The sequence below is a fragment of the Chamaea fasciata genome, unplaced genomic scaffold, assembly GCF_029207755.1.
Source record: "Chamaea fasciata isolate MVZ Bird 193981 ecotype frontalis unplaced genomic scaffold, bChaFas1.0.hap1 SCAF_25, whole genome shotgun sequence".
Taxonomy (NCBI): domain Eukaryota; kingdom Metazoa; phylum Chordata; class Aves; order Passeriformes; family Sylviidae; genus Chamaea; species Chamaea fasciata.
In genome coordinates, this window is record NW_027094110.1 from 1,291,553 (window position 1) to 1,319,266 (window position 27,714).

Genomic DNA, 27,714 nt, shown 5'->3' on the forward strand with positions numbered 1-27,714 from the left:
TCTCTAAGGAGTTCCACATTCCTTAAGGAAACCTCCAGAATTACCAGTGTTTTGACACACCAGGCCAGAAATTTCTCTTGTCATGTGTAAAGGTAAGATTGGAATGAAAAACTCTGTTCTATCTCCTGACTCCTTTTTTCTCTCCAAAAAAAAGCCAAATTAACCCAGAAAACAGATCCTATCTTAATTAGAAACATCTTTCTTCAGAGTGAAGATAATATCCCTTAAATATACATTATTTTGGAATAAAACTCAAGCTTAATCTTCATATAAAAAACTCACCAAAAATTCACTTTTCTTCACAAGTCAAGAAAATCAAGGCTATGAATGACACATGAAAAGCATTAAGCTGGAATAAGAGAACCCATCACCTCCTCAGAATTTGTGCAATGGAGAGAAGCAATGAAAAAAAAAGAAGATGCTGGTTTAAAAAAAATATTTACAGCTCCAGCTCTGTTGAGACAGCAATGACAAAATCCTGGCAAGGAAGAGTCAAGCTGAGCTGTCCTGTCTGCAAAGTGCTCTGCTCAAACAGGGTTTGGAAGGGCTCGTTTGACCCCACACCAGCGCAGGAGGAACCCCAGCTCTCACCACATGCATCTCCCTGGACTGAGGTGCTCAGGTTAAAATAAAGGAGAGGACGAGGATTAGGTTAAAATAAAGGAGAGCTGCAAACAAGCAACTGCATTTTGAGCTTTTTTAGGGCCACAGAACTCTGAATTTGAAACGGCAATCACCTTTCCATAAGAAGGTTTCAAAAGATCTTGTCAGACCCTTCATTCATTCTCTTCTAGAAAGCAAAAATGCAGATGAATCAATGTTTGTGAGAGACGTGATCTGGTTTTCTCTGAAGGGATGCACAACTACTTTTAGAGCTTTAGTGCCCAAAGGTGGTTTCCAGCTCCTAATTACAGGGAATGAAACTTTTAGCTCAGAAAAGTAACTCACCACTGGGATGGGTGCAGACACTCTGCTGAGGATTGTAGGCTACTACATACATAGAGTAATATATGCAGTAATATGCTACTCATTCCTCAAAACACAACACCAAGAAACGTGATTTACAATCACTGGAAGCTCTCAGTGACACTGCTCAGTGAGAATTCTTTATGTATTATATCCTGTTCTCCCAAAATGAATGAAAGGTTGGGATATTCTTTCCTACAGGAAGCCAAGGCTCCCAGCCAGGCTGATTCCACACTCCTGAAATTCCAAGCAAACCACAATAATAATAAAAAAATAAAGACACTTAATGCTGCATTGCAAAAAGTTCCAAATGAAGTGGAAAGTTATACCTTGTCATTAATTCATTTGTGCAGTTTCTTCCATCTCAGCTGGGACATTAGCTTTTAAAACACAAGTTTCCTTGCAACTCTCATCAACTGTGTACGAGCTGAACAGCAGAAGGGGAGAAAGGTCTAATTGAATGTCCCATCCAAGTGCAATTTAAACACACAAGAGAGAGAGAGGCCAAGGAAAGATTGGCTGTCATTTGGAGGCTACAAACCAGCAAGGATCAGGGAAGCACAACAGCTCACAAAGGCTCAGCTGCATCAGGAACTCAGGACACTGAGCAGGGAGATGGAGGCCTTAATTAAAAGGAGATTAGATCAGGGTTTTCAGACAAGAAAGAGCTTTAACAGTCAGATGTTCACAGAGAGGAAGATGAAGGGAAGCACTGGGCACAGAAAGGCTTTTCATGCTGTCAGATATTGGGGAAATGTCACATTCTTTTAATTTTTGATGATGCTGCTTTAGATCCCTCCTACTTTCTACACCCTGAGAAGTCTCTCCACAGGTGAAGGCAGCAAGTGCTGCCCTGAACTGCCAGGAGCTCTTCTCTAGCCCATCCAGGCCGCAGAATATCCCAGGACTGAATAAAAACTGCGGCTGAAAAGCACCAAATTGCTCAGCAGCACACTCTGGCCCTTGGATTGATGTGATGGCACTGGCTCTTCCAGAATTCCAACAGATCGATGCTGCACTGCCTATTTAAAGGACACTAAGGCTAAAACCTCACTGGATATAAACGACTTTCAGGGCTGTCCCAAGTCCTCTGTGTGTACTTCATTACAAACATGAACCACAGGAATATTCCCTCTGGTTTGCTTCCAGAGCCTCCCTTGCTTTGCTCCATGTACTCCAGATAAATCCCAACAGATTCTGGAAAAAGACAACACGGTTTTGATGAGATGCTGACCCTGACACTCCATGTCCTCCACCTAACCTGCTCTGGGGACTGTCAGTGTTTTGCCAATTTTACAAAATATTTCTCTGACAAAAAGGTTTTTTTTCCAGAAGATAAAATCAGATATCACAGCAAAAAGCAATGCACAAAGAGGAATTTAAATCTCCTGCCCCTCCATGAAAAACCACACACAAACCCCAGTTGTTTTGAAGATAAAAGTTTAAAACACCCTACACATGTCTCATGAAAAACAGAACACGAATTGCTGATGCACAAATCTAATATTTTACAGTTGATTGGGGCTGCAGAGGGAGAAGAAAAACCTGAAAACCTTCTGGCAGCACAAGCCCACACAGCCAAGGCTCCCCCTGGCTTCAGGAGATAAACTGACACGTCTGAAGCAGATGGACAAAATACTTCCCTTGGCAAGTGGACACTGCCAAACAAGCCTCAGAAAAAGGGTTTTTCCTTCCTTGAAATTAGTGCAAGCGTTAATTAGCAGCTTAGCTGACCAGCAGATCCAAAACCAAAGTCAAATTCGTGGTTAGGCTTTAGCTTCCTCAGACATTTGAAGAAGAAAGGGCACACAAAGCTCACAAGGAATTTTAAACATCAGCACAGCTTTGGCTCAGACATTTGGAAATCTGCAGTATTAATAAAAAGGAGGTTTACTCACCCATTCTGTGAGAAGAATTTCTTGTAGACCCAGAAGGCTGCCAGGAGCACCACAACTACCACAATCACTTCAGGAAGAATTAAAATGAAAAAAAAAAAAAAAACCACCTTAGATTGATAAAGATCATCTCCAGCTCACAAAAAAAGCATTAAAAAATTTGCAGAAATAGCCTTGTTTTCATCTACAGGTTTATCCCACCTCTACATCTCGAAAAATCCCCACAGCCCAACTTATTTATGGAATGCGCCACGTAAATTAAATATTTGATTCTTGTCTCAAAACTCTGCAAGACGGTTCAGCTCAGAACCAGTGACCACCACGATGGCAAAACCCCACCAGCCCAGAAACACTAGAACAGGAATGACAGGGCCCTAATGTCACTTTTTACAAGTTTATACAAATCTGGAAAACAAAAGCAAGGACAGAGGATGGGCTGAACACTTCTGTTCGCTGGCAGAGTTATTTACTCACACCCCCAGTAAACTCAAATTATTTATGAAATTTATCTGAAATTTATCAAAAGTGACCAAGCTGTTGCAAACTGCCTTTGCAATGTGACTTCACCACGTGAGAAAATACACGTTTCACACTAAATTAAGTTAAGGTATTATAATTAATAACTAAGCAATTTTTTTTCAATCATGCAGTTTCAACCAAAACTCCAAAATCGCCCCGCTGCAGTCCCGGGTTATTGGAATCAAAAATGGATTTTCACATAAAAAATATAATTTGTATTGTATTTTTTTAAAGGTTTTAGAAAATACTTACCACAGATGATGGCTATAATATATCCACCTGAAAACAGAAGGAATCAGAATCACAAAGGGAACACAGGTGTTTCCTACTCACACATTACTATAAAAATATTCACAGAGCTATTTCAAGTCAAGTACTTCCATCAACACAACCTTTGAAGCGGGCTAATTTAAATATTAATATTTATTTAACTCAGAAGACGAGTATTTTAATTAATTTTATCAAACCCTTATTTTTCAACATCAAAAAAGAAAGAAGGAAGGTGCATTAAAGCATTTCTCCTGAACATAAAAGGGTTGGGTTTGTTTTGGTTTTTTTCAGATGTATTTTCACCCCAGGGGAGTTTTTACTCACTGAGCTGGCAGGTTGGCACTGCAGGCACCCACTGGTCGTTTCCAACGTACTGAATCCGAGCCTCCCCTTGCAGGGTGTACCCTGTGTAACATTCAATGGTGATAAAATCCCCCACAGAGTAGGAAGGTTTCTGTCCAACTGTCACTCTCCCGTTACTTATGATTGGGGTGGACCCAAAATCTTCAGGTTCACCTGGGGGGAAAAAAAAAGGAGTGGGGGGGAAGAAAAAAAATAAAAAATGTATTAGTACATCAGATATTTAAAATTTGTCAGTCTGCTCCTGATTTTAGCAATTTTACTCACAGGTGCAGTGCGGTAGAACGCCCCAGGAATTCTGTTCTTGGCAGGTCACTTTCATCTCTGCAGAGCCCCCAGGGAAGGAGCAGCCAGCGTTGCACCTGATCTGGACAGACTCCCCTTTCCCATAGGTAGGCTGGTCCGGAACCAGGACCCCATTGGGGATCTCTGGGGCAGGACAGAGATCTGGAGTGACTGAGACAGGAATTCAAAACAAGTTTAGTGAGAGTAAAGTTTGTTTCATAACTCAGTAACTCATTCCACAAATACAAGTTGCCTTCATGTAAGAAAAATAGCTCAGGACATGTCAGAGGTTTAACTTTACCCCGATTTTAAGTAAAAATCCCTTTAGAAAACTTAAACATCACTGTAGGTATTCATTAAGGTGATACAATCCTGTGATGTGACAGCTCAGAAATCCACTCTGGTTCTTATTTCTCTGAGCTCTAGAATAATTTCTAGAAAATAGGAGCTAAAGAGCTACATTAAAAAAAAACCACACACGAGGATTTCACCTACTCCAGAAGGATTCTACAGCTTTCCTCACTGTGCATCTTCCTAATTATCTGTATCAAATATTTTCTCCTGTATTCCACATCTTTTCTCCTGCATTCCACACCTTTTCTCCTGCCCTCACCCATGAAATCACTGGAACACCACGATGCTCTGCTTTAGCTAAAGCACTTTCAACACCCAAGAGAAATCATAACCTTACAGAAAAACTTACTGTTCTCACAGGTCGGCTTTGGAGGAACCCAGGTGCTGTTTTCTTCACAGGTAATCACCCTTGCTCCAACAATGTAGTAGCCTGGATCACACCCAAACACAACTGAGTCCTTGTACCTGTAGGGATGCCCAAATCCAGATATTTTTCTCCCATTTTCAACTCGGGGGTCTTCACATTTGACCACTGAAAAAGGCGAAACATTTGTTAACAGAAACATTTGTTAACAGAAACATTTGTTAACAAACGAAAACAAAGCCTGGAAACATTTGTTAACACAAACACTGCACCAAACACAACATCCTTTTCCCCACTGTCAATTTCCCCAAGTTGTTTTGGAGAAACTTTGTAAAAACATTGACTTCTGCACTTCCCTAGTGGCTGTGTTTTTAGGAAAAGATTCTTCCTTAGCTTTTTATAACTCCCAATCCAGCCCCCACATCCTTGCCCTTGGCACAATCTTTCTGCAGGTTTTATGGTCTCCCTTCATTTCAGCCTTGTCACTTCTATGAACATGACACTTACACAGGTATTTCCCAAGCTTTAATTTAAATTTGAGTCACATCCTGTGTCATAATCCATCAATATCCACCGTGCTGATATGATCTCCACCAGAACTGTACCAAACTTTGAACCAGAGCGCTTTTTCCTTCTTTCCTAGAGGCAAAGTCCACTCTCCCCACCCCAGTTCCCGAGAAAGGGACGGGCACTGTAATAAAGGATGAAAAACCCCAACAACCTCGACATTCTGGGGGTGGCCCACTCCAAACTCCATTGGAGTGTGCATCAGATGTGCAGTAAATGGTGTCCTGGCCGATGAGGGAGAAGGGATCGCTGCCCCTGGGGACATCCAGACACCTGTAGGTCACTGCGCTCTGGTACACATAGCTGGCCTGCTCCTCATAGTCCCCGTTGGCTATTTTGGGAGGTGGCTCACAAGGAATTTCTGTAAATGAAGCACAAAAATTGGTTCTGCTGCGTTGGCCGGTTCATCTCAAAGGGCGAGCCTTGATCTTCGAGTCATTTCGCTGAAAATCTGAACCTCCACTTCAACAAGAGGTTGGTTTCAATATGAGATAACTACCACAAAACCCGACATTTTTCAGTGGTCATTCCTCAGGCACAACCCAAGTAGTTAAGAAAAAAGCCATCCCTGTTTTCCCACCGTTTTTTATACTGGAAACCTGGTGGCACTGCTGTCTGTAAATGAAGTAACCCCCTCTGAACAGAAAATCAAACCCAGCAGTAATTTACTCACTTTCACAGTAAGGCAGAGTTCCACTCCAGTCAACACCTGCACCTCTGATAACACAGGTAATCTCCTCATTACCCCGTATTCTGTATCTAGACAGGTAAAAATTTTGAAGAAGTGTGAAACTTGAATTTCTCATTTCTCTAACAAGCACCCAAAAATTGGTTCTTATAATTAATTCTGTCATTATGGGGATGTAACACACCAAGGTTTTCTTGTAGTGAGAACAGAATCTTGTTTATTTTGCTGATAGTCTCACTTTGAAAGCAAAACATTAAAAAAAAGAGACATCACTAAGGAACTGTGCAAGTCTCACTATTTTCAGAAGTACCCTCTAATATTAAAGTTCTAAAATTACTAATACTCAAGGAAAAGGAGAAAAAACCTCCTTAGTGTTTTTAACTTAATTATTCAATAATGAAGGTTAATGAATATATATTTACTCCCTTTGCCACAGGAGCATTAAAAGAAGTCACTAGAGGTAACACTCCAGTTCTGCAGAATCTCACTAAAAAGCTTAGGGTTGATGCAAAGAGTAATTAAACCAAGGAATCAAATTAAATTTAGCAGCAATTCCATTTGCTACAGGTAGAATTCAGATTTCAGGTCAGAATCAGAATAGAAAATTTGGGTTTGGTTCAAATCTGGGAAAAAAAAAAAGCATTCATTAATTTCACCAAAACACTTACCCTTCATGACAAGAAAATGTCAGTTTTGAACCAAATGTAAGATCTGTTAGTTCAAAATAACCATTTTCCAAGTCTCCAGGGTACGTACATTTTCTTGCTGGGGGAAGGCGAGGAAAAAAGAAAAGAAGAAAAATCTACATTTTTGTAGCTACATACAAACACAAAACCTTCAGCACTTACTTCTCTTACCCACGCCAGCATTCCCCAAGCCTCACTTAAAACACGGCAAAACCCCAATTCCCACTTGCAAACCAACCGAAACTGTTAAACAACGCTGGGAAAAAGGGGTACCAAAAGTTACCTGTACACAACACGCCCGTGGGTGACCACTGCAAGTCAGAACCACACGTCTGGGTCAGCGACATCCCCGGGGCTTTCATGTATCCTGGTCGGCAGGTGAAGGTGATTTTGGTCCCGACGGGAAAATCCTGCATTTGGCTGAAGGGCGGGCTAAGCTCTGCATAGTCCAGCCGCTCTGGCTTGGGACACGAGCCTGCGAGAGGAAGGAAAAAGCCACACAGCACCTTAGCAACAAGAAGAGAAACACACCGAGGTGTAACAGCACAGGAGACGGAATAATTCAGGAGGTTTTAAGGATATGTTTAAGCCGTTTCCAAGTTTTTGTTTTTTTTTTAATGTAGGTTTTAACAGCGTCCAGCTCTACCCGTGTACAGGGCATGTTACTCATTGTTTTCTCAAGTTCTTTAGTCATTCCACCCAGACAATGCACTTCCTTCCCGATCCTCGGTTTTTGTCTGTTTGCCTTTTTTTAAACACACGAGTTAACTCGCCGTACACCCACCTCGTTTGGCGCATGAAAAACAAACAAGGCAGCCCCGCTCACAGAGCTCATTGTCCTTTCTTACGGAAAATGGAAAGCGGGGTTTAAAATCAGCTCCGGGCCAGCCTGGACAGCGCTTACAGCGTGGTGCAGCGGCAGGTGTCCCTGCCCACGGCAGGGTGGAACAGGACGGGTTTGGGGTTCCTCCCAGCCCACACAATCCCACGGTTCTGTGACCAAACCCGCCCAAACCCTCGCGGCTCCACCGCCGCCCTGAAGCCATTTCCTTCCTGCCTCCCCCTCGCCCCCCCGGGCAGGCCCCGAGGGCACCTCAGAAACCGCGGGGAGCGGGGCGGGGAGCAGGGCACGATCTCCATCCCCATCCCGATCCTCATCCCCATCCCCATCCCCATCCCCGTGCCGATCCCCGTGCCGATCCCTCCTCCCGGCCGCGGGGGCTCCGCGCCGCGCCCGCCGCTCCGAGCGCCCCTTCCCCACCGGCAGCGCCCGCCCGGCGCAGCAAAGAGCGAGCGGCCGCTGACTCACCCTGAGCCTGGGCTCGGCCGAGCTGCCCCAGCAGCAGCAGCACGGGCGGCAGCAGCAGCAGCAGCGGGAGCGGGAGCGGCACCGAGCGCGGCCCCATCCCCGCAGCGGCGCCGCGGCTGCGGCCGCTCCGCTCCCTCCCGGCAGCGGCGACGCAGCGCGGGGCCGGCTGCGCATGCGCGGCCCGCCCCGCCCGGCCCGCCCTCAGCGCGGCGCCGCCGCCATGGCCGCGCCCGTCCTGGCGTCCCTCAGCGCCGCGGGGACGCTTTGGGGACAGCGCGGGCGGCTGTTCCATCCCGGGATTGCTGATATTGCACACTCCGCGGCTGCTCCCCGAGCCCGTGTCACACACAGCGCCGCGGGGTTAGCTCGGGTTCCAGGCACAGCCGCTGTTGTTGTCGTTAGTTAATTTCCGTGCAAATGACGCAATCCCGGCTCAGTTCGACGCATGCTCAGGGCGGGCTCTGTTTGAGCCAGAAGTGTTATTTTTAGGAGGATAATCGTCATTGTTCAGCTGGAGAATACACGGACCTTGAGTATTTTGCCAAATGAATACATCAGCACCTTGATTTACTTTATCCTTCAAGCTGCTCCATTCGGAGATGCCCTTGACCAGGGGACGCTCCTGCCTGCCTCTCACCCGATCTCCTTTTTTATGAATTAGGATTGAAAGATACAAGGATCTTCCACCAAAGAACGCCCTGATTTAGAGTCATCTTCACATACTCCAAATTTTGCATTACAGGCCTGGGTGCGAGGAGATCGAACCCTTTTCTGGGCAGCTCAAGGAAAGAGGGAAAATAGAAGTGTATTTAATTGTGCAGCTGCTGCACTTGAACACCAGCAGTGATTAATTAAAAATAACAGCCGGCTCAGGATGGACACCCCTGTGCAGGGCTGCTCGCCTTTGGAAGTTAAATCCTGTCTGTGGCGGAGCAGCATTAACGTAGAACAGCCAAAAAAATAAATTAAAAAAAAAAACAAAAAACCAAAAGACTTAAAGTTCTAGGTAGACCTAAAAGAAGACACAGAATTGTCAACATCAGCTTTTATTAGGTTAAGCACTGATAGAGTAACGCTGCACGTAAGCATTGCAGGAAGGAAATAAAGATGTAAACGCAGCTGTAATTTAGAAATTAATTAACATTACCCTTTCACAGGAATGTTTTGGTGGGCACAGGGAGACAGGGAATGAGCAGCGCACTGTGTGCAGTCTGAGCCTCGCTAGGTCCTTCCAGTAACTACTGAGAGCAGAAGAGCATTAAAGATTTACAGTAAATGTCCCTTTTTTTTTTTTTTTTTTTTTTTTTTTTTTTTTTTTTTTTTTTTTTTTTGCCATGGAATTCCAGTCTCCACGTGGGAAGCGCTTCCTCGCCGAGGAGAAGGAGCCAATTCCTGGTTAGCAGCAGCACGGGTGCCCAGCCTAGGAAAGAGATGATATCCTGGGGGTGAAACTGGAGCTTTCCTGTTTTCCTGCTGGTGTGTAGAGATTCCATCGCCACCCGGAGAGGGAGGAGGGAGTTTCTGGGAAATGCTCTGTTTGGAAGAAATCAACCCAAACAACCCAACAGGGATATTGTTTACAACGTCCCGCTTTGTAGGTGAAGTGCTGCTAACAGTGAGAATTCACTGTTGGCTGCAGTCGATCCACCACAGAAAGCAGGTTCACTTGTAAGTAAAAATACCATTGTAGCAAGTGTGAAAGCATTAAAAAAAACCCAGAAACCAAGTTCAGTGTCCTTTTCTGACTCTACTACGGCTGAGGCAGTTCTTCAGTTTTGTCATAATCTGTACAAATTAAAAGCAGCTTTAAGTCAGAAGCAAGGGCTGGTCTCGAAGTCTGACCTGTGCACACCAACCATCCAGATCGTGGAAAAGGAAAGACACACTTGAGGGTGGTGCCAGAAAGAAAAATAGGATGTTTTACAACCCCAGTATATTTTAAACATCTTCTATTCAGCAAAAGAAAATATTCTATCAGAAGATGAAAGGGAAAAAACTTTCTACTTGGATGATGGTAATAGGAAAATAGTCATTCGAGGAGACAATGCAGACTGCAATATAAACAAGTGACAGGATAGTTATTGCAGCTCTGATACTTTGTGCTGAGGAATATAAATCCGTACCTCCTATGGCAGAGACAGGTCTTTGTGCTCAGTTGCTGGGCTCAGGGGGGTTCTGTAATTATAGTTTTCATATGTACGATAATAGCTAGGTGAAAAAGGAGAAAACAATGAATTGCCTTGTAAAAGAACAGTTGGTTTGGTTTCCTTTAAGAAACAGAGGCTTGAAATAAAATGACATAACCACACCGTGGATTCCAGGTTGTATCATTTGCAAGCCTGAGCTGAAGGTACAAAATTAGGAGGCCTGGACACACTGAGGCAAATATTTCAAGTGTATCAAGAGTATAAAGCTTGAGATTTGGCACCAAGGGGCAGGAACAAACACTAGAGCTGCCTTACCCTTCCTTCTGCTTGGAAATTATTTTCCAGACAATGCCTGCCCCCAGGAGCAGCAGAACTGCCGCAGCTGCCACTCCTGAGGGAGAAGAACCCGAGTTAGTCTCACTGTGTGTCGGAAAGTACACGAAATGCACAACAGGGTGTATCTGCCGAGTAAGCAGAGGGGGGCTGTGCCACTGAGCTGGGGACAAAAATGTTTGTAAGCTGCTTACTTACCTAGGCCGACTGACCCCGACTTGGGGGACGCTGGAGGGAAGGGAAAAAAAGGAAAATCAGCAAACTGTTCTACCAAAATACAGCATTTCTCAACTGGCCTTAAGCAATAACAATAAACTTTTTAGACTCATGGGATGGTTCGGGTTGAGGGGATCTTAAAGCTCATCCAGTTCCACCCCCCTGCCATGGCAGGGACACCCTCCGCTGTCCCAGGCTGCTCCGAGCCCCAATGTCCAACCTGGCCTGGGACTCTGCCAGGGATCCAGGGGCAGCCACAGCTTCCCCATGCCGATGTCTCATTGCTGAGACCTACAACACCACATTTCTTAAAACCACACCCTCGTAATACTTCCTTTAAAAAAAAACAAATACAGTCAGACATTTGCATGTTTGAAGTGCATTTTCATGCTTCCGTTTGATATTCGCTCGGTTTACATTCCACTCACTCAGTTTACAGGCCGGCACGGGAGGGTCCCAGCTGAAATCCTCTTGGCACTGGGTGTGACTGATGCTTTCCAGCGCGTAACCATCGTCACATTCAAGAGTGATGTTGGTCCCAGAGCGATAAGTATTTCCTTTAATGGCTTTTTTAACACCTTGGACATCCGGGAATTCACATCTGATCTCTGGAATTGGAAGCAGTTAAAAGAGGACATTGAGAGGGAACACAAAATACGAGAAACATAGCTGTGGGCTATTCAGGACATTGCTCTTGAGTTCCTTCTGAGTGTAGCCAGGAATTAATTCTCATTCCGTGGGGTAATTCCTTTCTTTGTGGCTGCAGAACCGGGAAAGTGCCTCAGTGGGATTCCAAAGAACAGAGGAAGCACAGACTCACCTTTGCACTGCGGGAGGGGCTGGCTCCAGGCCCCCGACCCCGTGCAGTTGATGAAAGCATTCCCCACCAGTGAGTAACCGCGATTGCAGCTGTAGGAAACTGCGGCTCCGGAGGGAAAGGTGGCAGAGGCGTTGCCTTTGAGCCTCCCGTTGGTGATGTTTGGAGGCTGCAGACACCGCACAGCTGGAAAGTCAGGGGGAGACAAACGACAGGAGGCTGAAGGGTGGCCAGGGAGCGACTGAGGCACTGTCCCTCTGCAGCCCCCACTGTTCCCTTTGAGTTTCTTCCCCTGGACTCAACAGCCCAGGCCCCTGTAACTCCCCTCCATCTTCAGACAGGCTGAAAACTTGAGCTTGTTCTTATCACACATTCTGCTCTCAGATTTAGACCTTCTACAAAGCTTCCCCTGAGGCAAGGCTTGTTTAATGTCCTTTGTTCTTTGCTCTCCGCAGCCAAAACACACCTTGGCAGAGGGGAGGGGGATGGCTCCAGGCTCCAGATGCTGTGCAATAAATGGTTGCTGTCCCCAGGAGAGAGAAGCCAGGCTCACAGATGTAGTTTACAGATGTTCCCGGAGTAAAAACTGCTTTTCCTGGGCCATGGAAAGACCCGTGGGTGATATTTGCAGGCTTGGAGCAGTGCAGCACTGAAAACAGAGACGTGCAGATCTAAACAGAGCTCAGAGAGGGAAAACTTCTGAGCAGCTGAGGAAGGCTGAGCTCTCTCCCTCCCACAGCACTGACTCCAACAGCCCTGCCCAACCCTCTGCAAAGTTCCCTCGAAAAAGCAGGTTGGGAGAAGGAGTTAGTGATTAATAAATCAAATCTTGCCTCTTCAGATAAGAGACCTACCTGGCTTTGTTGTGGTGTCAGGGTGGTGATAACGTTCTGCCACTCCATCTAAATGCAGCATTGAGAGTTTAAAAACGTGGTTGAGCAAATAAAATGCACAGATTTACCTTCGTTTCCCATCATCCTGGTGTTGCATTTCCAGGAAAATATTCACTGCTCTCTGACAGTCAGTACCAGCTACCAAACCCCTCACTTCCAGGGAATGAAGAGAATGTGGATTATGGATTGCAACAAGCAGTGTGAGAAAGTGCAAATCATGCCAATACTTACAGCATTACCCAAGCCCTGGCTCATCTCCTGTGTGTGAAGAGAGGCATTAAATGAAAGGGAAAAAATTCCTGGGTTCTCCTTAAAGTAGTTGGAGCAAACAGGAAAAATAAGCCCAAATTTGGCTTCGGTGAGTGGGCAGGAGAAATCAGGAGGGATGTGCAATCCCGACAAGCCCAGGAGCTGATTCTTACCCTCCTCACAGACAGGCAGGGCTGGGTGCCAGCTCCTGTCACCCTGGCACTGGGATGTGGGGTGGCCTCGCAGGGTGAAGCCTCTGCGGCACTTGAAGGTGACAGAGTCCCTGTAGGTGTAGCGGGACTTGGGGACGGCCACCCTCCCGTTCCGGATCTGTGGGGCTGGGCACACCACCCCTGAAAGAGAAATTCCTCTTTAGGGGTACAAAGCCGTGTGCGTGCTGTGATGAACACATCCTAAAGTCCACCCTCAGTGTGCTCAGAGGAGTTTTACGGGTCAGACTCAGCAAAGAATAATTTCAAGAACTGAGGGGTTTTAGTTCTTTTAGTTACCTTATTATTATATACATTATAATATATTATATATTATATATATAAACATAATTTCCTGCCCATAAACAGAATAGTGTGAATATTTTCTAATAAATATGTGAAATGGGGTAGAAATCTGTCAGTACTGTTGTTCTTATGAATGCTTTGCTATCCCAACCTCGTGCCTTCCAAAGCAATTCCATCTGAACAGAAGACTAATTGCAGTGATGGACCTCTGCAAAACGTCCTTGTGCTTTGGATAACAGCACAGGATTTGCAAAATTCCAATTCAATTGAACTCAAAATATCACTCTTATACTACCAAACACATTTTTTACTTGATTTCTTATTTATGGTCGTGAAACAAAAGGGACAAGTCCCTGCAGGCATCTCACAACTCTTCAGCCTGCATTGCTGTGACAGATCAAAAGCTTACATCTGGAAGATTTTTAGAAGAAACCAAACATGCAAGCATTAAAAAAACCAAAACTTTCCCAGAGGAATATTATACCTTAATAGTCTAATTCCTTTAATTCTATTTATTTAAAGGAAATGCTTATTAATTTTAAGGATTTAATATTGCTGTTCTGGCCCTGATCTGGTGGTGACCTACTTACTCTGACAGGTGGGAGGCAGACCACTCCAGGCAACATCTCGGCCCAAAGTCTCACATCTCCTGTGGGACTGTCCCACCAGTCTGTACCTGGAGGTACAGAGAGGGAAATATCAGCTTGTACCAAGTCCTTCAGCTTGGATTGTGCCCTCTCCAGAGGTTTCCTTCTGCAGCCTCCTGATTCCAGCTGATCGCCAAGGTCTCTGCTGGTTTGACACGTGGGAATGAAGGACACCAGGTTCCTTCTTCCCAGATCCAAGAGGAGCAAAAAACTGACCCCAAAAACTCTGGGTTAGATTGGTCAGGTGCTAAATCAGGACCCAACTGATTTCCAGAGGGCTGGAGCCTCCTTGCAGCACGGGCTTGCTCCCACTCTCAGCTCCTGCTCGAGGCCATCTGAGGAGGAAAACTGAAACTGGTTTGCAAATTAATCTACTGAGCACAGGAGGGGAAAATGAGACAATTCTGCCTTTCCAGAGCAGGCAACTATGGCAAAATCATAACCAAAATTCCGGTCTGCTGTGGGAGAACAGCTGTGCAGGGGAGTGGGCTCTGATCCTTTACCCAACACCAAATTCAGACACGGACTCACCCTTCGTCACACGCATGGCTCACGGTTGACCCAAAAAGGAGATCTGTCAGAACAACAACTCTGCCATTCCTGGGGGGTTCTGGCTGTTTACATTGCTTCCCTGGGAAAGAACAAGGCTGAGTTTAAACTCCCCTCTCGAGGTTGTGTAACACACTGTGAGAAGGCATCTTAAAGGCTCTGTCCAAGTTCTGACACCAATAAAACGTGATTTTGAAAAGGCCCAAAGCGGCCCAGACCATGTGACTAGTAAAGCCATGTATGAACCTTTCCTTCAGAAAATTGCTCTGAGAAACCCAGAGAAATACAGAATTTCCAACAACCAACAGCAAACGGATGGAGCTATTCACTTTTGCAGAACTCTAGGGCTGCAGACCACGTGTGGTTTTGGAGGCAAGTCAGAGTTTGGGGCACTCCAGGGCGTCGCGAGTGTCCCGGCCGGCAGCTGTAGCGCACAGTGTCCCCAACAGCAAATTCCAGCCGATTTCTGTATTCCCTGGTGAGCTCAGCAAAGGTGAGGTTTGGAGGTGCACCACAGCCACCTATCGGGGGAGAACGCATAGGGAGAAATGGGGATGTCAACTACAGAAGTTGTTTAAAAATTAAGTTTGAGTGTGTACAGCTTAAAATCGTTGTGCGAAATGGGTTTAAAAAGGGGAGGGTAAAGGATGCAGAATTTTGGGAAGGGATGAGTCCTAGAGGCAGAAACTCCCAGGCTATCCATAACTCCAAGCTTAGAACTACAAAGTACCTGCACACTGAGGGAGAGGGAGGCTCCAGTTGCCAGAATCAGTGCAGTGGATGGATGCCTCTCCCACGAGGCTGTAGCCAGGGTCACAGCTGTAGTTCACAACCATCCCGGTGGGGAAAACCTCCAGGTCCTGGCTGTTGTGGTTTCCTTTGTCAATATTTGGAGGTGAAGGGCATTGCAGCACTGAAGAGAGAGGGCAAAACAAAACTGAGGAAAGAGCAGGGCCACGATGCCGGGACGGGCTGGGGAAGTTGGGGTTGTTCAGCGTGAAGAAAAGGCTCCGCAGAGACCTTAGAGCCTCTTCTGGTGCCAAAAGGGGCTTCAGGAGAGATGGGGAGGGACTTGGGACAAGGGATGGAGTGACAGGAGTGGCTTCCCAGTTCCAGAGGGCAGGGATAGACAGGATATTGGGAAGGAATTCCTCCCTCTGAGGGGTGGGGAGGCCCTGGCACAGGGTGCCCAGAGAAGCTGTGGCTGCCCCTGGATCCCTGGCAGTGTCCAAGGCCAGGCTGGACAGCACTTGGAGCAAGCTGGGATAGTCGAACGTGTTCCTGCCCATGGCAGGGGTTGAGATGATCTGATTTTAAGCTTCTTTAACTCAGTGTCACAGGAAAAGCATCACTATTTTCAGGAGTCTGCCCAAACCCTCCAAAGGAGGGAGTGGTAAAGGAGAAATTACAAAGCTTCAGCGCACAACAATATAAACAAATTAGAAGAGCTGCAAAACTTACTCTTGCAAAACTCCTGGGCTTCAGACCACGTTAGATTTTCAAGACATGTGATGGTTGGTGACATCTGTGGCTGTTCCACGTATCCAGGCCGACAAGTGTAGTTCAAAGTCACCCCAACAGGAAACTCAGTCTGATTTTCATATTCCTCGCTAAGCTGAGCAAATAGCAACGGTGCTGGTGTGCCACAACCGGCTGCCAAGAAACAAAATGGGCATGAGAAATATGTCCTTGGCTGTGAAATGCAGCTAAAGAGAAGCAGGTGCATTGATAGGCACTGTTAAAGCCCAAGTTATTAATGCATCTTCTATGTAGTCTGATATTTGCATCAAATAACATTCAGCATGTAAGGACACAGGGCACAAGGACCACCAAAAGGACCTAATTTATGGGGTCTTAAAAAAAAAAAACAGGAAAAAAGAATGGCCAAAAAATAGTTTGGACAGTGTGGTGCCTTCACACGACTCTGGGCTGTAGAGTGCAGAAATCTTTAATTTCAATATTTAGAACACTCAAGCCTGTCTCCTTTTGGGAAACTTGAGCAATGCCAGGAGCTTTTTCCCAGTGCCACCAAAGTGAGCACAGCTCCTGCGTGTGGTTCCCCCTACACCATGCAATCCTGCAGCCTGGCAGGTTTGCCTGATTCAGGATGAGCCTGGCACAGGATGGATGGAAGCTGAGCCTGGCACGGGGTGGATTCCAAGCCTGGCACAGGATGGATGGAAGCTGAGCCCGGCACAGGACGGATGCTGAGCCAGCCCCACCTGCACAGCGTGGGTAGGGAAGGCTCCAGTTGCCCCAGGCCGTGCACAGCACCGAGGGCTCCCCGAGCAGGGAGAAGCCGGGCTGGCAGCTGTAGCTCACGGACGTGCCGCTGGTGAAGTTCATCCCCGGCTCGGCGCTGAGCGTGGCGTGGGCGATGACGGGGGGCGGAGGGCAGAGCAGCACTGCCGGGGAGGAGCAGAGAGTGGAGGTTTAGGGTTTTACCCGGAGGTGGAGCGCTGGCACCGCAGCAAAGCCCGTCACAGGTGGCTCACCTGGCTGGCAGGTGGGGACAGCAGGCACCCAGCGGCTGTCGGGCTGGCACTTGGCCCCACGGCTGCCCCTCAGCACGAAGCCGGGGTGGCACTGGAAGGTGACGTTGTCCCCAGGGTGGTACACAGCCCTCCGGCCCTCAGCCACCTCTCCGTCCTTGATGCTGGGGCTGCTGCAGGTGATCACTGCGAGGGAAAAGCAGCAGAGCTCGGCTGGGGGAGCGGCTGCCGGAGCTGAGGGCTCCTCCTCTGGTTTTGGGAGGCTGTGTGAGCACAGCGCTGTCCCTCTCCCATGTGGGCCACAGCATTTCCAGCTCACCTTCACACCGGGGGTAGGGGATGCTCCAGACTCCCGAGGGCAAACAGGAAACCGTGGTTTTCCCGGTGAGGACGTACCCAGGGTCGCAGTGGTACTTCACTGACATGCCAGGGATGAACTCTGTGACAGCCTTGCTGTCGTGCTGGCCGTTTCTGATAGTTGGAGGGGAAGGACACGGCGGCACTGCAAGGAGGGGAAGAAGTCCCAGCTGGTACCACAAACCACCCTCCACACAAAGGTTCAGAAATCAACCACCACCCTGCCCCTCACTGGCACTTACACTTCTCACAGGTGGGGACAGGAGGGTGCCACTTGCCCCCAAACTGGCACCGAGACTCTTGAGGGCCCTTCAAGGCATAACCGACGTTGCACTCGAAGAGAACAGTGTCCTCCAACCCATAGGTGGTCTTCAACCCAGTCGCTTTTCCATTCTCGATCTCCGGCCTGGTGCAGCCAGTTGCTGGAAGGGAAGAGCACGAGGATGTGAAGGGCTGGGGATGTAAAACCCCTCCTGGCTGTGGAGGGGCACTGGGCAGGGGCAGCACCTGCTGCTGGGCCTTGCCATCACTGTCACGGGCATTTCAACATTACTGACTCTTGGTTTTACACAAAATATCATTATTCAGCTGTTCTCGTGGTGGGAGCAAGAAAGGGAAACCCACAGAGGCACATGGGGCACCTCTGCTCTCTGCCTCTCCCTGCGGATTTGGCTGCAGTGATTAAAGCAAGAGCCAAGAAGGAGGAAAGAGCCCGGGGACGGGCAGAGGAGGCCACACAAACACACCTTGGCAGCGGGGCTGGGGCCGGCTCCAGGTGCCCTTGGCAGTGCAGTGGATGGAGGCGTTCCCCACCAGGGAATAGCCCTCGGCGCAGGAGTACAGCACCACGGAGCCCAGGCCGTGCCTGGCCCCGGGGCTGCCGCTGTGCTGCCCGTTGGCAATGCTCGGGGGGGCAGGACACCTCACCTCTGCCAGGGACAAGGAAAGGCACGTGAGAAATAGAGCAAGGCGAGAAAACCACCCAAAATCCAACCTTCTGAAGGCAAAGGAGGGAGACAACACAAGCACAGTCAGTCAGGACAAGGGGGATATGGAACTTTTCCAGGAGCTTTCCTTAGCTCTTTTCTCCATCAGAGACCAACATCGTGCTTTACGGAGCTTTTTCAGAAGTAGTACATCAAATTAAGCTGTAATGAAAACTGAAGCAATAATAGTACAGCAACAAAAAGACAAAGCTATTATACTAAAGCGCTGCTCAAATAAGCATTTTATGCACAGAAAAATGATTTAAAAAATTGTAAATTGTCTGAGTTGTTTTGAACACTGACATTAACTGCTGTGAATCAATCAAATCAGTGGTGTGAGCTGTCTCCCCATGGGTGGGTGCAGGCCGTGGTTGTCCCCCGTGGCAGGGACAGCCCGAGCTGGCCGTGGGCACACGCCGAGCCGTACCTTGGCACCGTGGCACTGCCCCTCTCCACGTGCCGTTCTCCCCATCCACAGAGGTGCAGGACAGGGAGGCGTCCCCAGCCAGGGCCAGCCCCGAGGCACAGGTGTAGGTGACCACGTCCCCGAAGGAGAAGGTGTCCCTGGAGCCCCCGCTGTGTGTCCCGTGGGGCACGGCTGGAGGGGCAGCACAGCTGATCCCTGCGGGGGGACAAGGGGACGGTCAGCGCTGCCCAGGGCACACACTCTGCCCAGAGGAAACCACCTCAGCACGGACACAACCACCCGAATTCTCCAGGAACAAACTTAGCATGGAAAAATATCACATGTGGGAAGGAAAATCTGTCCCCTCCTGTGAGTTGTTTCCTCGTCTGGAGGTGCTGGGACGATTCTTTCCTCCCTTTCCATAACCATTGGTGACACAGAGAGAGAGGGACTGGCCAAACCCTTCATACACGTGCCCAGTGAGAAATACTTACCTCCTAACAGGGAGTTTAAAATATTCATTTTCTTCCCAGTTTGGACCAGAATAAAAACCTTTGAAACCTTTTGAGAAGTGTACCCAAAACAAAATGAAAAACGAGGAAATGTTTTACACATTCAGTGACTTGAGAAATCTTTTGCAACAAAACCTTGGGCTTGAAAGAAGTTCCATTTTATCTTGTAAACCATCTCCAAGGGCCTGTAGTGGTGGCCTACTTACGCTGGCAGACAGGAGGATCCCCACTCCACGAGACACCTGTGCCAGAGACCTCACAAATTCTCTGGGAGCCTCCAACCAACTTGTACCTGGACCACACAGAAGGGTTCATTAATTCAATTTAACAGCGAGATTTTTTCGCCTTGAGATTTCTTTACAACCCATGCAAGTGGCAGCCAAGAGTTCTGACTTGGGAACTGGGTTGTGTAAAGCTGAAAATCCGCTCCGCTCTCACCAGGGCAAGACTCACCCTTTGTCACAAGTATAATTAATTTTGGACCCGAAGAGGAGATCTGTCAGGACAACAGCTCTGCCATTCCCTGGGTTCCCTGGGCTGGGACACTGCTTCCCTGGAAGGGAATTCCAGCCTCCATCAGCCCTCAGCTGTGCTCTCATCCCAGCCAGGATGAGCTGGCAGACAAACCCACAAAACTGGGAAAACGTGGAAAACCAGCCCAGCCTCACAGGTGAGGTTTTCAGCACTTGCAGGACGTACTTTTACAGAACTCCAGCGCTGCAGACCACGTCTGGTTCCTGAGGCAGGTGATGGCCGGTGACACCCCCAGGAGCTGGGTGTAGCCAGGCCGGCACACGAATTCCACCCTGCTCCCCTCGGGAAACACCGTCTGGTTCCTGTAGGGCTCCTTCAGCTCGGCAAAGCCCAGCGTGGCAGGGGCTCTGCAGACAGCTGCGAGAGAGAACCAGCCTGGGTGTTAAAGAGCCAGGACAGGTGGATTTGGGAGAGCAGGGGAAGGTTAAAGCCCAGCCGGGACACTTGCCCTGCTCGCAGACCGGCACGGGCGGCTCCCAGGTGTCGTTTGGTTGGCACTGGACCTCTCTGTGGCCACGCATGGCATAGCCTGGGTCGCATTCAAAGGTCACGTTGTCCCTGTGTGAGTAGGCAGCCCTGGGAGCCACGATCCTCCCATTCTGGATCTGTGGGACAGGACAACTCGCCACTGGAAGGAAAAAAAACAGAGGTGCAGGTGCTCAAAACAGGCCCTGAGGCGGAGCTGTGCAGCCACCAAGGGCTGCAATTTTAAGACGCGAGCCTGAGGATCATTTCCCTCGAGGTGACGTTGTGGCTGCATCCTGCAATATCAAACATCTCCACGGGGAAAAGGGGATCCTGGGGCAGCGGGGTGGCCCTCCAGCCTCCCCCGCTCCGCCTGAAAATGCCAGGGCAAGAATTCCCGCCGGCTGGAGTTTCCCAACACGGAGCAGCGGCGCAGGGAGGATTTCTGGGGGTCCCTGCGCCCTCCCGGAGCCCAGCCCCACCTCCGCAGGCCGGCAGGGGCTCGCTCCACACGCCGTTCTTGCCGTCGTGGCTGGTGCAGTGGATGGAGGGCTCCCCGTGCAGAGGGAAGCCGGCGTCGCAGCTGTAGGTGACGGCGGTGCCGTAGTGGAACTCGCTCAGCAGCCGGCCCGTGTGCTTCCCGTTGGGGATGTCCGGAGGGGGCTTGCAGGGGATGCCTGCAGAGGTGCAGAACGAGGTTTCTAATTCAACAGCAGCACCAGAGCACCTGAAAACCCACCCCCTGTGGGGCACAAACACTTGTTCTAAAGATGGAATGAAGTGACCTCCCAGGTGGGAGCTTGTTGGCAGCAGGATCCCGCCTCCCTGGCAGGTAGAAAACGCAGCAATAATCAGAGCTCTGTGGAGGAAACACCTGCATCCTTTGCATGTTCTACTTTTTAAGAAATGAGAAATCAAATACTCCTTTTGCATCACTTGTGTGAAATCCTGGTGCCAAGATGTGCAGCAGGCACAGTCTGTGCTTCACGCCTATCTGGAGAATCTGGGAAATGCTTTAAAACCCCAGAATGTACCAGCAAATGTTTCCTTTTTCATATGAAACTGTGCCCTGATCAGCCACACTATGCGATCAGCAGAGAAACCCCCGGGCGGAATTGCTGAGGAGCAGCACAGCGGCTCTTGGGCACTCACCAGTGCTTGGAGAGAGGGAGCAAACCCACGGTCTGGGATTTTGGCATTCCCTGCTGGCCCTGGCTCAATGCTCTGTCTCTCCTTAGGACTGAGCCTTGGTCTCTCTGGGTCAGACAGAACAACCCCAGAGCTGATCATGTTTTCCCTTCCTCTCCTGCAATGGGCTCGTGGTGTCAGTCAGCAGCAGGATGCTCAAGAACTGCTGGAAAAGCTCCAGCTGAGATGTTGCTTTCCATAATCCCTTAAGCTCTGGGATATTGTACCTTTCCCAGCCTACTTTCTTATGACTTCCAAACCTTCTGGTAATTTTCCTGCCCACAGAGCCGAGAAATTGCCTGTGAAAGCTTTGATTGGGAAGCTGTGGCAGTCTCTGCTGGAAAATATTTCCCAGATCTGTGCAAACCCCCAGAGCCGTGAGCTACTTACGCTGACAGAGGGGAATGTCACCGCTCCACGCAACACGTCCCCCAGAGATCTCACAGCGTCGGCTGCGTTGTCCAATTAACCTGTGCCTGGTGGGAAAAGGGTTGGTCATTCATCCCAAACCATCCCGTTGGAGTTACTGCTCCTCCACCTGGGATGTGGGATCGGCCCTGCTGGCAGCAGAGCTGTGGCCCTGAAGGGGAGGTTCCTTCCTTGCTCTGCCTGACTCATTTCCCAGTATTTATAGGGAATATATTTATATTTGTATTTGTAGTTATAGTTATAGTTATAGTTATAGTTATAGTTATAGTTATGTGTATGTATATATACATATATACACTATATATACACATACATATATACATATATATATACACTATATGTATATGTATATGTATATGTATATGTATATGTATATGTATATGTATATACAGAGACTATAATGTATAGGCACAACAGTGAGCACCTCATGTGCTCCATAGGTACAGAACCCTGTACAGGGACTATTCTATACAGAATCCATTTGCTGGGAGTGAAGGAACAGGAGTTTAAAACGGGGACACTTACCTAATCCTCCTCCAAACCAGGACTTACCCTTCCTCGCAGCTGTAAATCACTGTAGACCCGAACTGGAGATCTGTCAGGGAAATAATCTTGCCATTCACAGGCTCTCCAGGGTGACTGCACTGTTTCCCTGGGGAAGGAAAACACCCTTATTTTAGGTTCCTCTCTCTCTACACCACAGTACCAAATATGCAATTATTCCTCCAGTCCCCTGCCCGCATCCCCAACTCCCCCCAACACGGGTTTCCAATTTCAAAGAGGTACATGGCTTTACTAGTCACATATTCAGAATAACCAAGATTTTGGCAGCATGGACAGAGCCTGGAACCTGTTCCTCCTGCAACAACGGACACCAAATCAAGGAGCTATTCACTTTTACAGAACTCTAGTGCTTCTGACCACACTTCGCTCTCAAGGCATGTGATAGTAGGTGACATTCCTGGGGCTTTAGCATATCCAGGGCGGCAAGTGTATTGCACAGTCTTCCCAACAGAAAACTCAAAGGCATTTCTATGCTCCTCATTTAGCTCAGCAAACTGTAACCTTGTGGGAGCAGCACAAGCACCTATTGAGAGAGAAAAGAGATGCGAGGACCAGGCAGGGCAGGCACATCGGGGGCAAGCACACAAAGGGCACTGTTAGGAGGAAAGGGGTGTGGTTGGCCCTGGAAAAATGTTTATTTTGATTTACATAGCCATTAATAAACACATTGTCCCAAAGGGTTGCAGAGGATTAGGTTCTTATTCCCAGGGCAGGGTTATATCTTCCCCTCAAAGGGTTTAACAACATCTTTAAAACAGGATTAGGGGACATAAAACAGCGGTGTACCCCGAGACAGCTGTGACATGTACCTGAGGACTTGTTGAAGGAGTTCTGGTGAGGCAGAGCTCTGTCACACTCAGGAGCAGGGGGCTGCCAGCTGCCGTCCTCCTGGCAGGACACGCTGGCACTGCCCTGCAGGCTGTAACCATCGTGGCACTGAAATGTCACCGTTTGCCCGGGGGCAGAGAGAAGTCCGTGGCCACCCAGCTGCCTTGCGTTGGCTACGACTGGATTGATGCAGACAGTCACTGGAAATGAGGGTGGGCAGGAGGAGTGGGAGCAAAGGGAAACACAAAACCACAGGTCGTTAATGGTGCAACGACAAAACCAAAGTGATGTCCACACAGACCTCCCCAGCCGTGGGAAGGCTTGACATTGATTGGTTCCATGATCAATTTACACGGAATTAACCCTCCTGGAGGATCTGTTTGCACCCTGAGAGTTTGTCCCCTGCGGGGACACAGCCCAGACTCACCTTCACAGCGAGGCCGGGGCTGGCTCCAGTTCCCGGACGCTCTGCAAAACACAGCGGGGTTTCCAACCAGGTAATGGCCGGGATCGCAGGTGTACCTTACAGACATTCCCGCGGTAAAAAACGCGTTGTCCTGGCCGTTGTGATTGCCATTGGCCACCTCGGGAGGCATCGGGCACGGCCGGACTGCGGGAGGGAGATGGGGAATTTAACTCAGCGAGGGGAGGGCAGGCAGAGTGATGCTGCACGGATGGTTAAATCCCTGCCCGCTCCCCTGGTCCTGAGCAGCCGCACTCACCCCTCTGGCAGACAAGGAGTGGCGGGTCCCAGGCGCCCCCGGGCTGGCACCGAGCCTCCTTGGTGTCCTCGGTGGCGTAACCAGCGTCACAGCCGAAGCGCAGAGTGTCTCCAGCTCTGTAGGTGCTCTGCGGGTTGTGGACCTTCCCGTTCTGCACCTCGGGTGCCCGACAGCCGATCGCTGTGGGAACAGCGTCCTTTAAACTTCCCTGCATGAGCTGCGTCCTGCGCACACGGACCCCTCCCGTGTCTCCTCACTGCCGTACCCCCGCCTGCTCTGACCCCACAGGACACCCAGCACCCTCCCCGCCACCCCACAGCGGGAGGGAGGCGCCCACGCACCTTCGCAGCGGGGCAGGGGCCGGCTCCAGAGCCCGGAGTCCGAGCAGGTGATGGACACGTTCCCGAGCAGCTCAAAGCCCTCCTTGCAGCTGTAGGACACGGTCACTCCCCGGGGAAACCTGTGCAAGGACTGGCCAGTGTGCAGCCCGTTGGCGATGTTGGGTGGCCGAGGACATGTCACTTCTGCAGAGGGAGGGGAAAACCTCATGAGAGTTTGGGAGAGGTGGTTTTGCAGAGCCAGCTCAGCCCCAGCCTCCAGCATGTCAGACTTTGGGAGGACAGAGAGCTCGAACCCCAGGCACTGCCAGCTGCATCCTGACAGCAGCCTTTGGGTGTCCTGTCTCTCCTCTGGTTTTTCTGGACAAAGAGTACTGAAATGATTCATTTAAACTCAGCTGGTCTCCCCGTAAAAGCTGTGTCCCCCCCGTGCCCATGCCTGGCCTCAGCACTGTCACCATCCATGGATGTGCCGGAGCCAGGCTGTGGCTGGAGCGCAGGGAGGAGGGTGCTGGCTCTGGATTCCTGGATCTTGGCTTGATCTTTACATGTTACAAACCCAAATATTTCATTAAAATGGAATTTAGTCCCTCGCTGAAGGTCTCGGTGGATTTGGTGAGGATCTCCCCTGTGCCCAGAACCACCCTGAGAGTTTGTCCCCTGAGGGGACACAGCCCAGACTCACCTTCACAGCGAGGCCGGGGCTGGCTCCAGTTCCCCGACGCTCTGCAAAACACAGCGGGGTTTCCAACCAGGTAATGGCCGGGATCGCAGGTGTACCTTACAGACATCCCCACGGTGAAAGCGGCCGTGTTCTGGCCGTTGTGATTGCCATTGGCCACCTCGGGAGGCATGGGGCACGGCCGGACTGCGGGAGGGAGATGGGGAATTTAACTCAGCGAGGGGAGGGCAAGCAGAGTGATGCTGCACGGATGGTTAAATCCCTGCCCGCTCCCCTGCTCCTGCCAGCCAGGGCAGCGCTGGGGAAGCCGCAGCAGCCGCACTCACCCCGCTGGCACACGAGCTCCGGCGGGTCCCAGGCGCCCCCGGGCTGGCACCGAGCCTCATCAGAGCCCTCGGCTGCATAACCGCGGTGACAGTCAAAGCGCAGAGTGTCTCCAGCTCTGTAGGTGCTCTGCGGGTTGTGGACCTTCCCGTTCTGCACCTCGGGTGCCCGACAGCCGATCGCTGTGGGAACAGCGTCCTTTAAACTTCCCTGCATGAGCTGCGTCCTGCGCACACGGACCCCTCCCGTGTCTCCTCACTGCCGTACCCCCGCCTGCTCTGACCCCACAGGACACCCAGCACCCTCCCCGCCACCCCACAGCGGGAGGGAGGCGCCCACGCACCTTCGCAGCGGGGCAGGGGCCGGCTCCAGAGCCCGGAGTCCGAGCAGGTGATGGACACGTTCCCGAGCAGCTCAAAGCCCTCCTTGCAGCTGTAGGACACGGTCACTCCCCGGGGAAACCTGTGCAAGGACTGGCCAGTGTGCAGCCCGTTGGCGATGTTGGGTGGCCGAGGACATGTCACCTCTGCAGAGGGAGAGAAAACGTCCTGTGGGTCTGCTCTGGGCTGGGTTGTGTGCTGCTGGGACAGCTCGGGTAATGTCCGGGTGAGATCCTGAGATCCTGTGCTCCATTTGCTGGATCAAGGCTTTAGTTCACTAAAGGTGCAGCTGCAGAAGAATTTACTGGCAGTAATGACAGTCCCGACAGGACCAGAGGCACATCACAGGATTTGGCAGGGATCCACGCTCACGTGGAAGCAGCGAGAGCAGTGAGAAGTTGTGATTACTTTGAAGATTAAGATGATAAAGCCCCACATCTGCCCAGAAGCAGAGTGTCAGAAATCCCCCCGGCGTTCAGATCCTGCCATCCCACGGGGTTAACTTCTCCCCATCCCTCTCGGAGCCCCAGACAGGGCACAGCCATCCCCATGTCCCCCCCCAGCGTGTTCCACCGGAGCTGTTTCTGTTGGGAAGGGAAGCCAGGACAGATCCCTCCCGGCTTTGCCTTTCCACTGAATTTGAGAGGACACAAGAGGGAGCTTTTCCCGCGGCCGGCACTGCTCACGCCCCTGGGACACTCACCCTTTCTGCACTCTGGGAGGGGCGGGTTCCACCCGGAGGCTCCGCAGGTGCTGCTGGGGGGGCCCCCCAGGGTGTACCCCGGGTTGCAGGTGAAGGTCACCGTGTCCCATATCCTGTAGTAATAGTGACGAGGGGACACCCTTCCATTCCGGATACTTGGGGACGGGCACAGGGCAGCTGGGAAAGGGGGAGAAAGGAAATGTTTACCTGCACGGCTCCCAGGGCTCCTGCCGTGCTGGAGGCTGCCTGTGCAGCCTGGGATGCACTGGAGACTGCAGCTGGGCTGGGGGTCCCCGGGACCCTCCCTGTGCTCCTGGGGGACCCTGCAGCTACCCCAGCTGACAAAATCTGGGTGTCCAGGATCCCATGTCAACCACCCAGCGAGGTCAAGAGCCTTTCCTGACCTTTCTGCGGGCTCTGAAGCCTTCCTGAGGGCCCAGTCCCCCCCAGGCAAACGCTGACAGGGCAGTCCCGGACTGACCCGGGAGCACCCCGGGATCTGTGCTGCCAGGAGCACCCCGGGATCTGTGCTGCCAGGAGCATCCCGGGATCTGTGCTGCCAGGAGCACCCCGGGATCTGTGCTGCCAGGAGCACCCCGGCTGGGCTGGAGGTGCCAGCTGTGGCTCTGGTGCTGTGCCAGCCGTGGCTCTGATGAGCCCAGAGGTCTCTGCCATCAGCACAAGGAGCTCGGAGCTCTGTGATGCCGACACCCACCTGGGACCAGCGCAGGGCTCCCATTTCCCTCCGCAGGGAAAAGCGGGGGGGTCAGCAGGGAGAGGAGCAGCGATGAGGAAGAGGAGGGCCGTGGGAGGAAGGCCCCAGGGGATCAGAAGCTGCTGCTCTGCCTTACCTTGAGCCCCGGGCGTGGTGCTGAGGAGCAGAGCGGAGCTGCCCAGCAGGCAGAGGGTGAAGGCGGGCACCATCCCCGGCAGCGGCTGCAGCTGCGGGGGACACGGGGCAGATATGGGCAGCCCAGTTCCCCCCAGCGCCCCCGGGGGAGGAAGAGGATGCTGCTGGGGGACTTTCCTGACTATGGGACGGGAAGCTCTGCGCTCCCCAGTACGTGCAGGCAGATCCAGCACCCCCGGGGAGGCTCAGGTGACTCAAGCTGCTGCTGCTGCTGCTGCTGCTGCTGCTGCTGCTGCTGGTTTTGGCAGGGGAGGATGTGGAAAGA

General features: G+C 50.4%; 2 protein-coding genes across 8 annotated transcripts in view; both read right to left on the reverse strand.

Moving 5' to 3' along the window:
- LOC136300964 (membrane cofactor protein-like) overlaps positions 1-8,613 on the reverse strand; it is a 29,488-nt gene extending 20,875 nt beyond the window's left edge. For 2 of the 7 annotated variants that reach the window (XR_010723780.1, XM_066203723.1), the window contains exons 1-10: positions 8,264-8,612; positions 7,238-7,429; positions 6,937-7,033; positions 6,254-6,339; positions 5,735-5,941; positions 4,999-5,181; positions 4,278-4,466; positions 3,975-4,166; positions 3,633-3,659; positions 2,865-2,931 (exon numbers count right to left, since the gene is read on the reverse strand). Coding sequence is in view for 5 of the 7 variants with exons in the window: in XM_066203723.1 (XP_066059820.1) it covers positions 2,865-2,931; positions 3,633-3,659; positions 3,975-4,166; positions 4,278-4,466; positions 4,999-5,181; positions 5,735-5,941; positions 6,254-6,339; positions 6,937-7,033; positions 7,238-7,429; positions 8,264-8,555 (1,532 nt within the window). In the remaining 2 variants the exon portion in view is untranslated. The other 5 variants (XR_010723779.1, XM_066203724.1, XM_066203721.1 and 2 more) reach the window with 5 other exon arrangements.
- Positions 8,614-9,293: 680 nt separating this feature from the next.
- On the reverse strand, positions 9,294-27,463 carry LOC136300963 (complement receptor type 2-like). The gene is made up of 36 exons (XM_066203719.1): positions 27,391-27,463; positions 26,540-26,716; positions 25,800-25,982; positions 25,459-25,638; positions 25,136-25,318; positions 24,454-24,636; positions 24,113-24,292; positions 23,818-24,000; positions 23,372-23,590; positions 22,894-23,085; positions 22,551-22,650; positions 21,960-22,045; positions 20,864-21,058; positions 20,365-20,544; positions 20,082-20,273; positions 19,836-19,935; positions 19,589-19,674; positions 18,225-18,407; positions 17,721-17,900; positions 17,441-17,623; positions 17,125-17,307; positions 16,852-17,034; positions 16,091-16,282; positions 15,360-15,542; positions 14,959-15,150; positions 14,612-14,711; positions 14,024-14,109; positions 13,092-13,271; positions 12,631-12,678; positions 12,243-12,425; positions 11,780-11,962; positions 11,388-11,567; positions 10,942-10,971; positions 10,726-10,801; positions 10,387-10,471; positions 9,294-9,683 (listed from the first exon to the last, which is right to left on the reverse strand). Exons 1-35 carry the CDS (start codon positions 27,461-27,463, stop codon positions 10,390-10,392), a joined length of 5,319 nt encoding a protein of 1,772 aa, XP_066059816.1. The 3' UTR covers positions 9,294-9,683; positions 10,387-10,389.
- Between the last annotated feature and the right edge of the window lie 251 nt (positions 27,464-27,714).

Bases quoted from the DNA above. Each gene is read 5' to 3' on its own strand.
- LOC136300963 (XM_066203719.1), bottom strand. From the start codon at position 27,463: ATGGTGCCCGCCTTCACCCTCTGCCTGCTGGGCAGCTCCGCTCTGCTC. The intron at 17,624-17,720 runs GTAAGTGCCAGT...CCCTCCTTGCAG, and splicing joins TGTCCCCACCTGTGAGAAGT to TGCCGCCGTGTCCTTCCCCT. The intron at 10,802-10,941 runs GTAAGTAAGCAG...CTTCTCCCTCAG, and splicing joins GTCGGGGTCAGTCGGCCTAG to GAGTGGCAGCTGCGGCAGTT.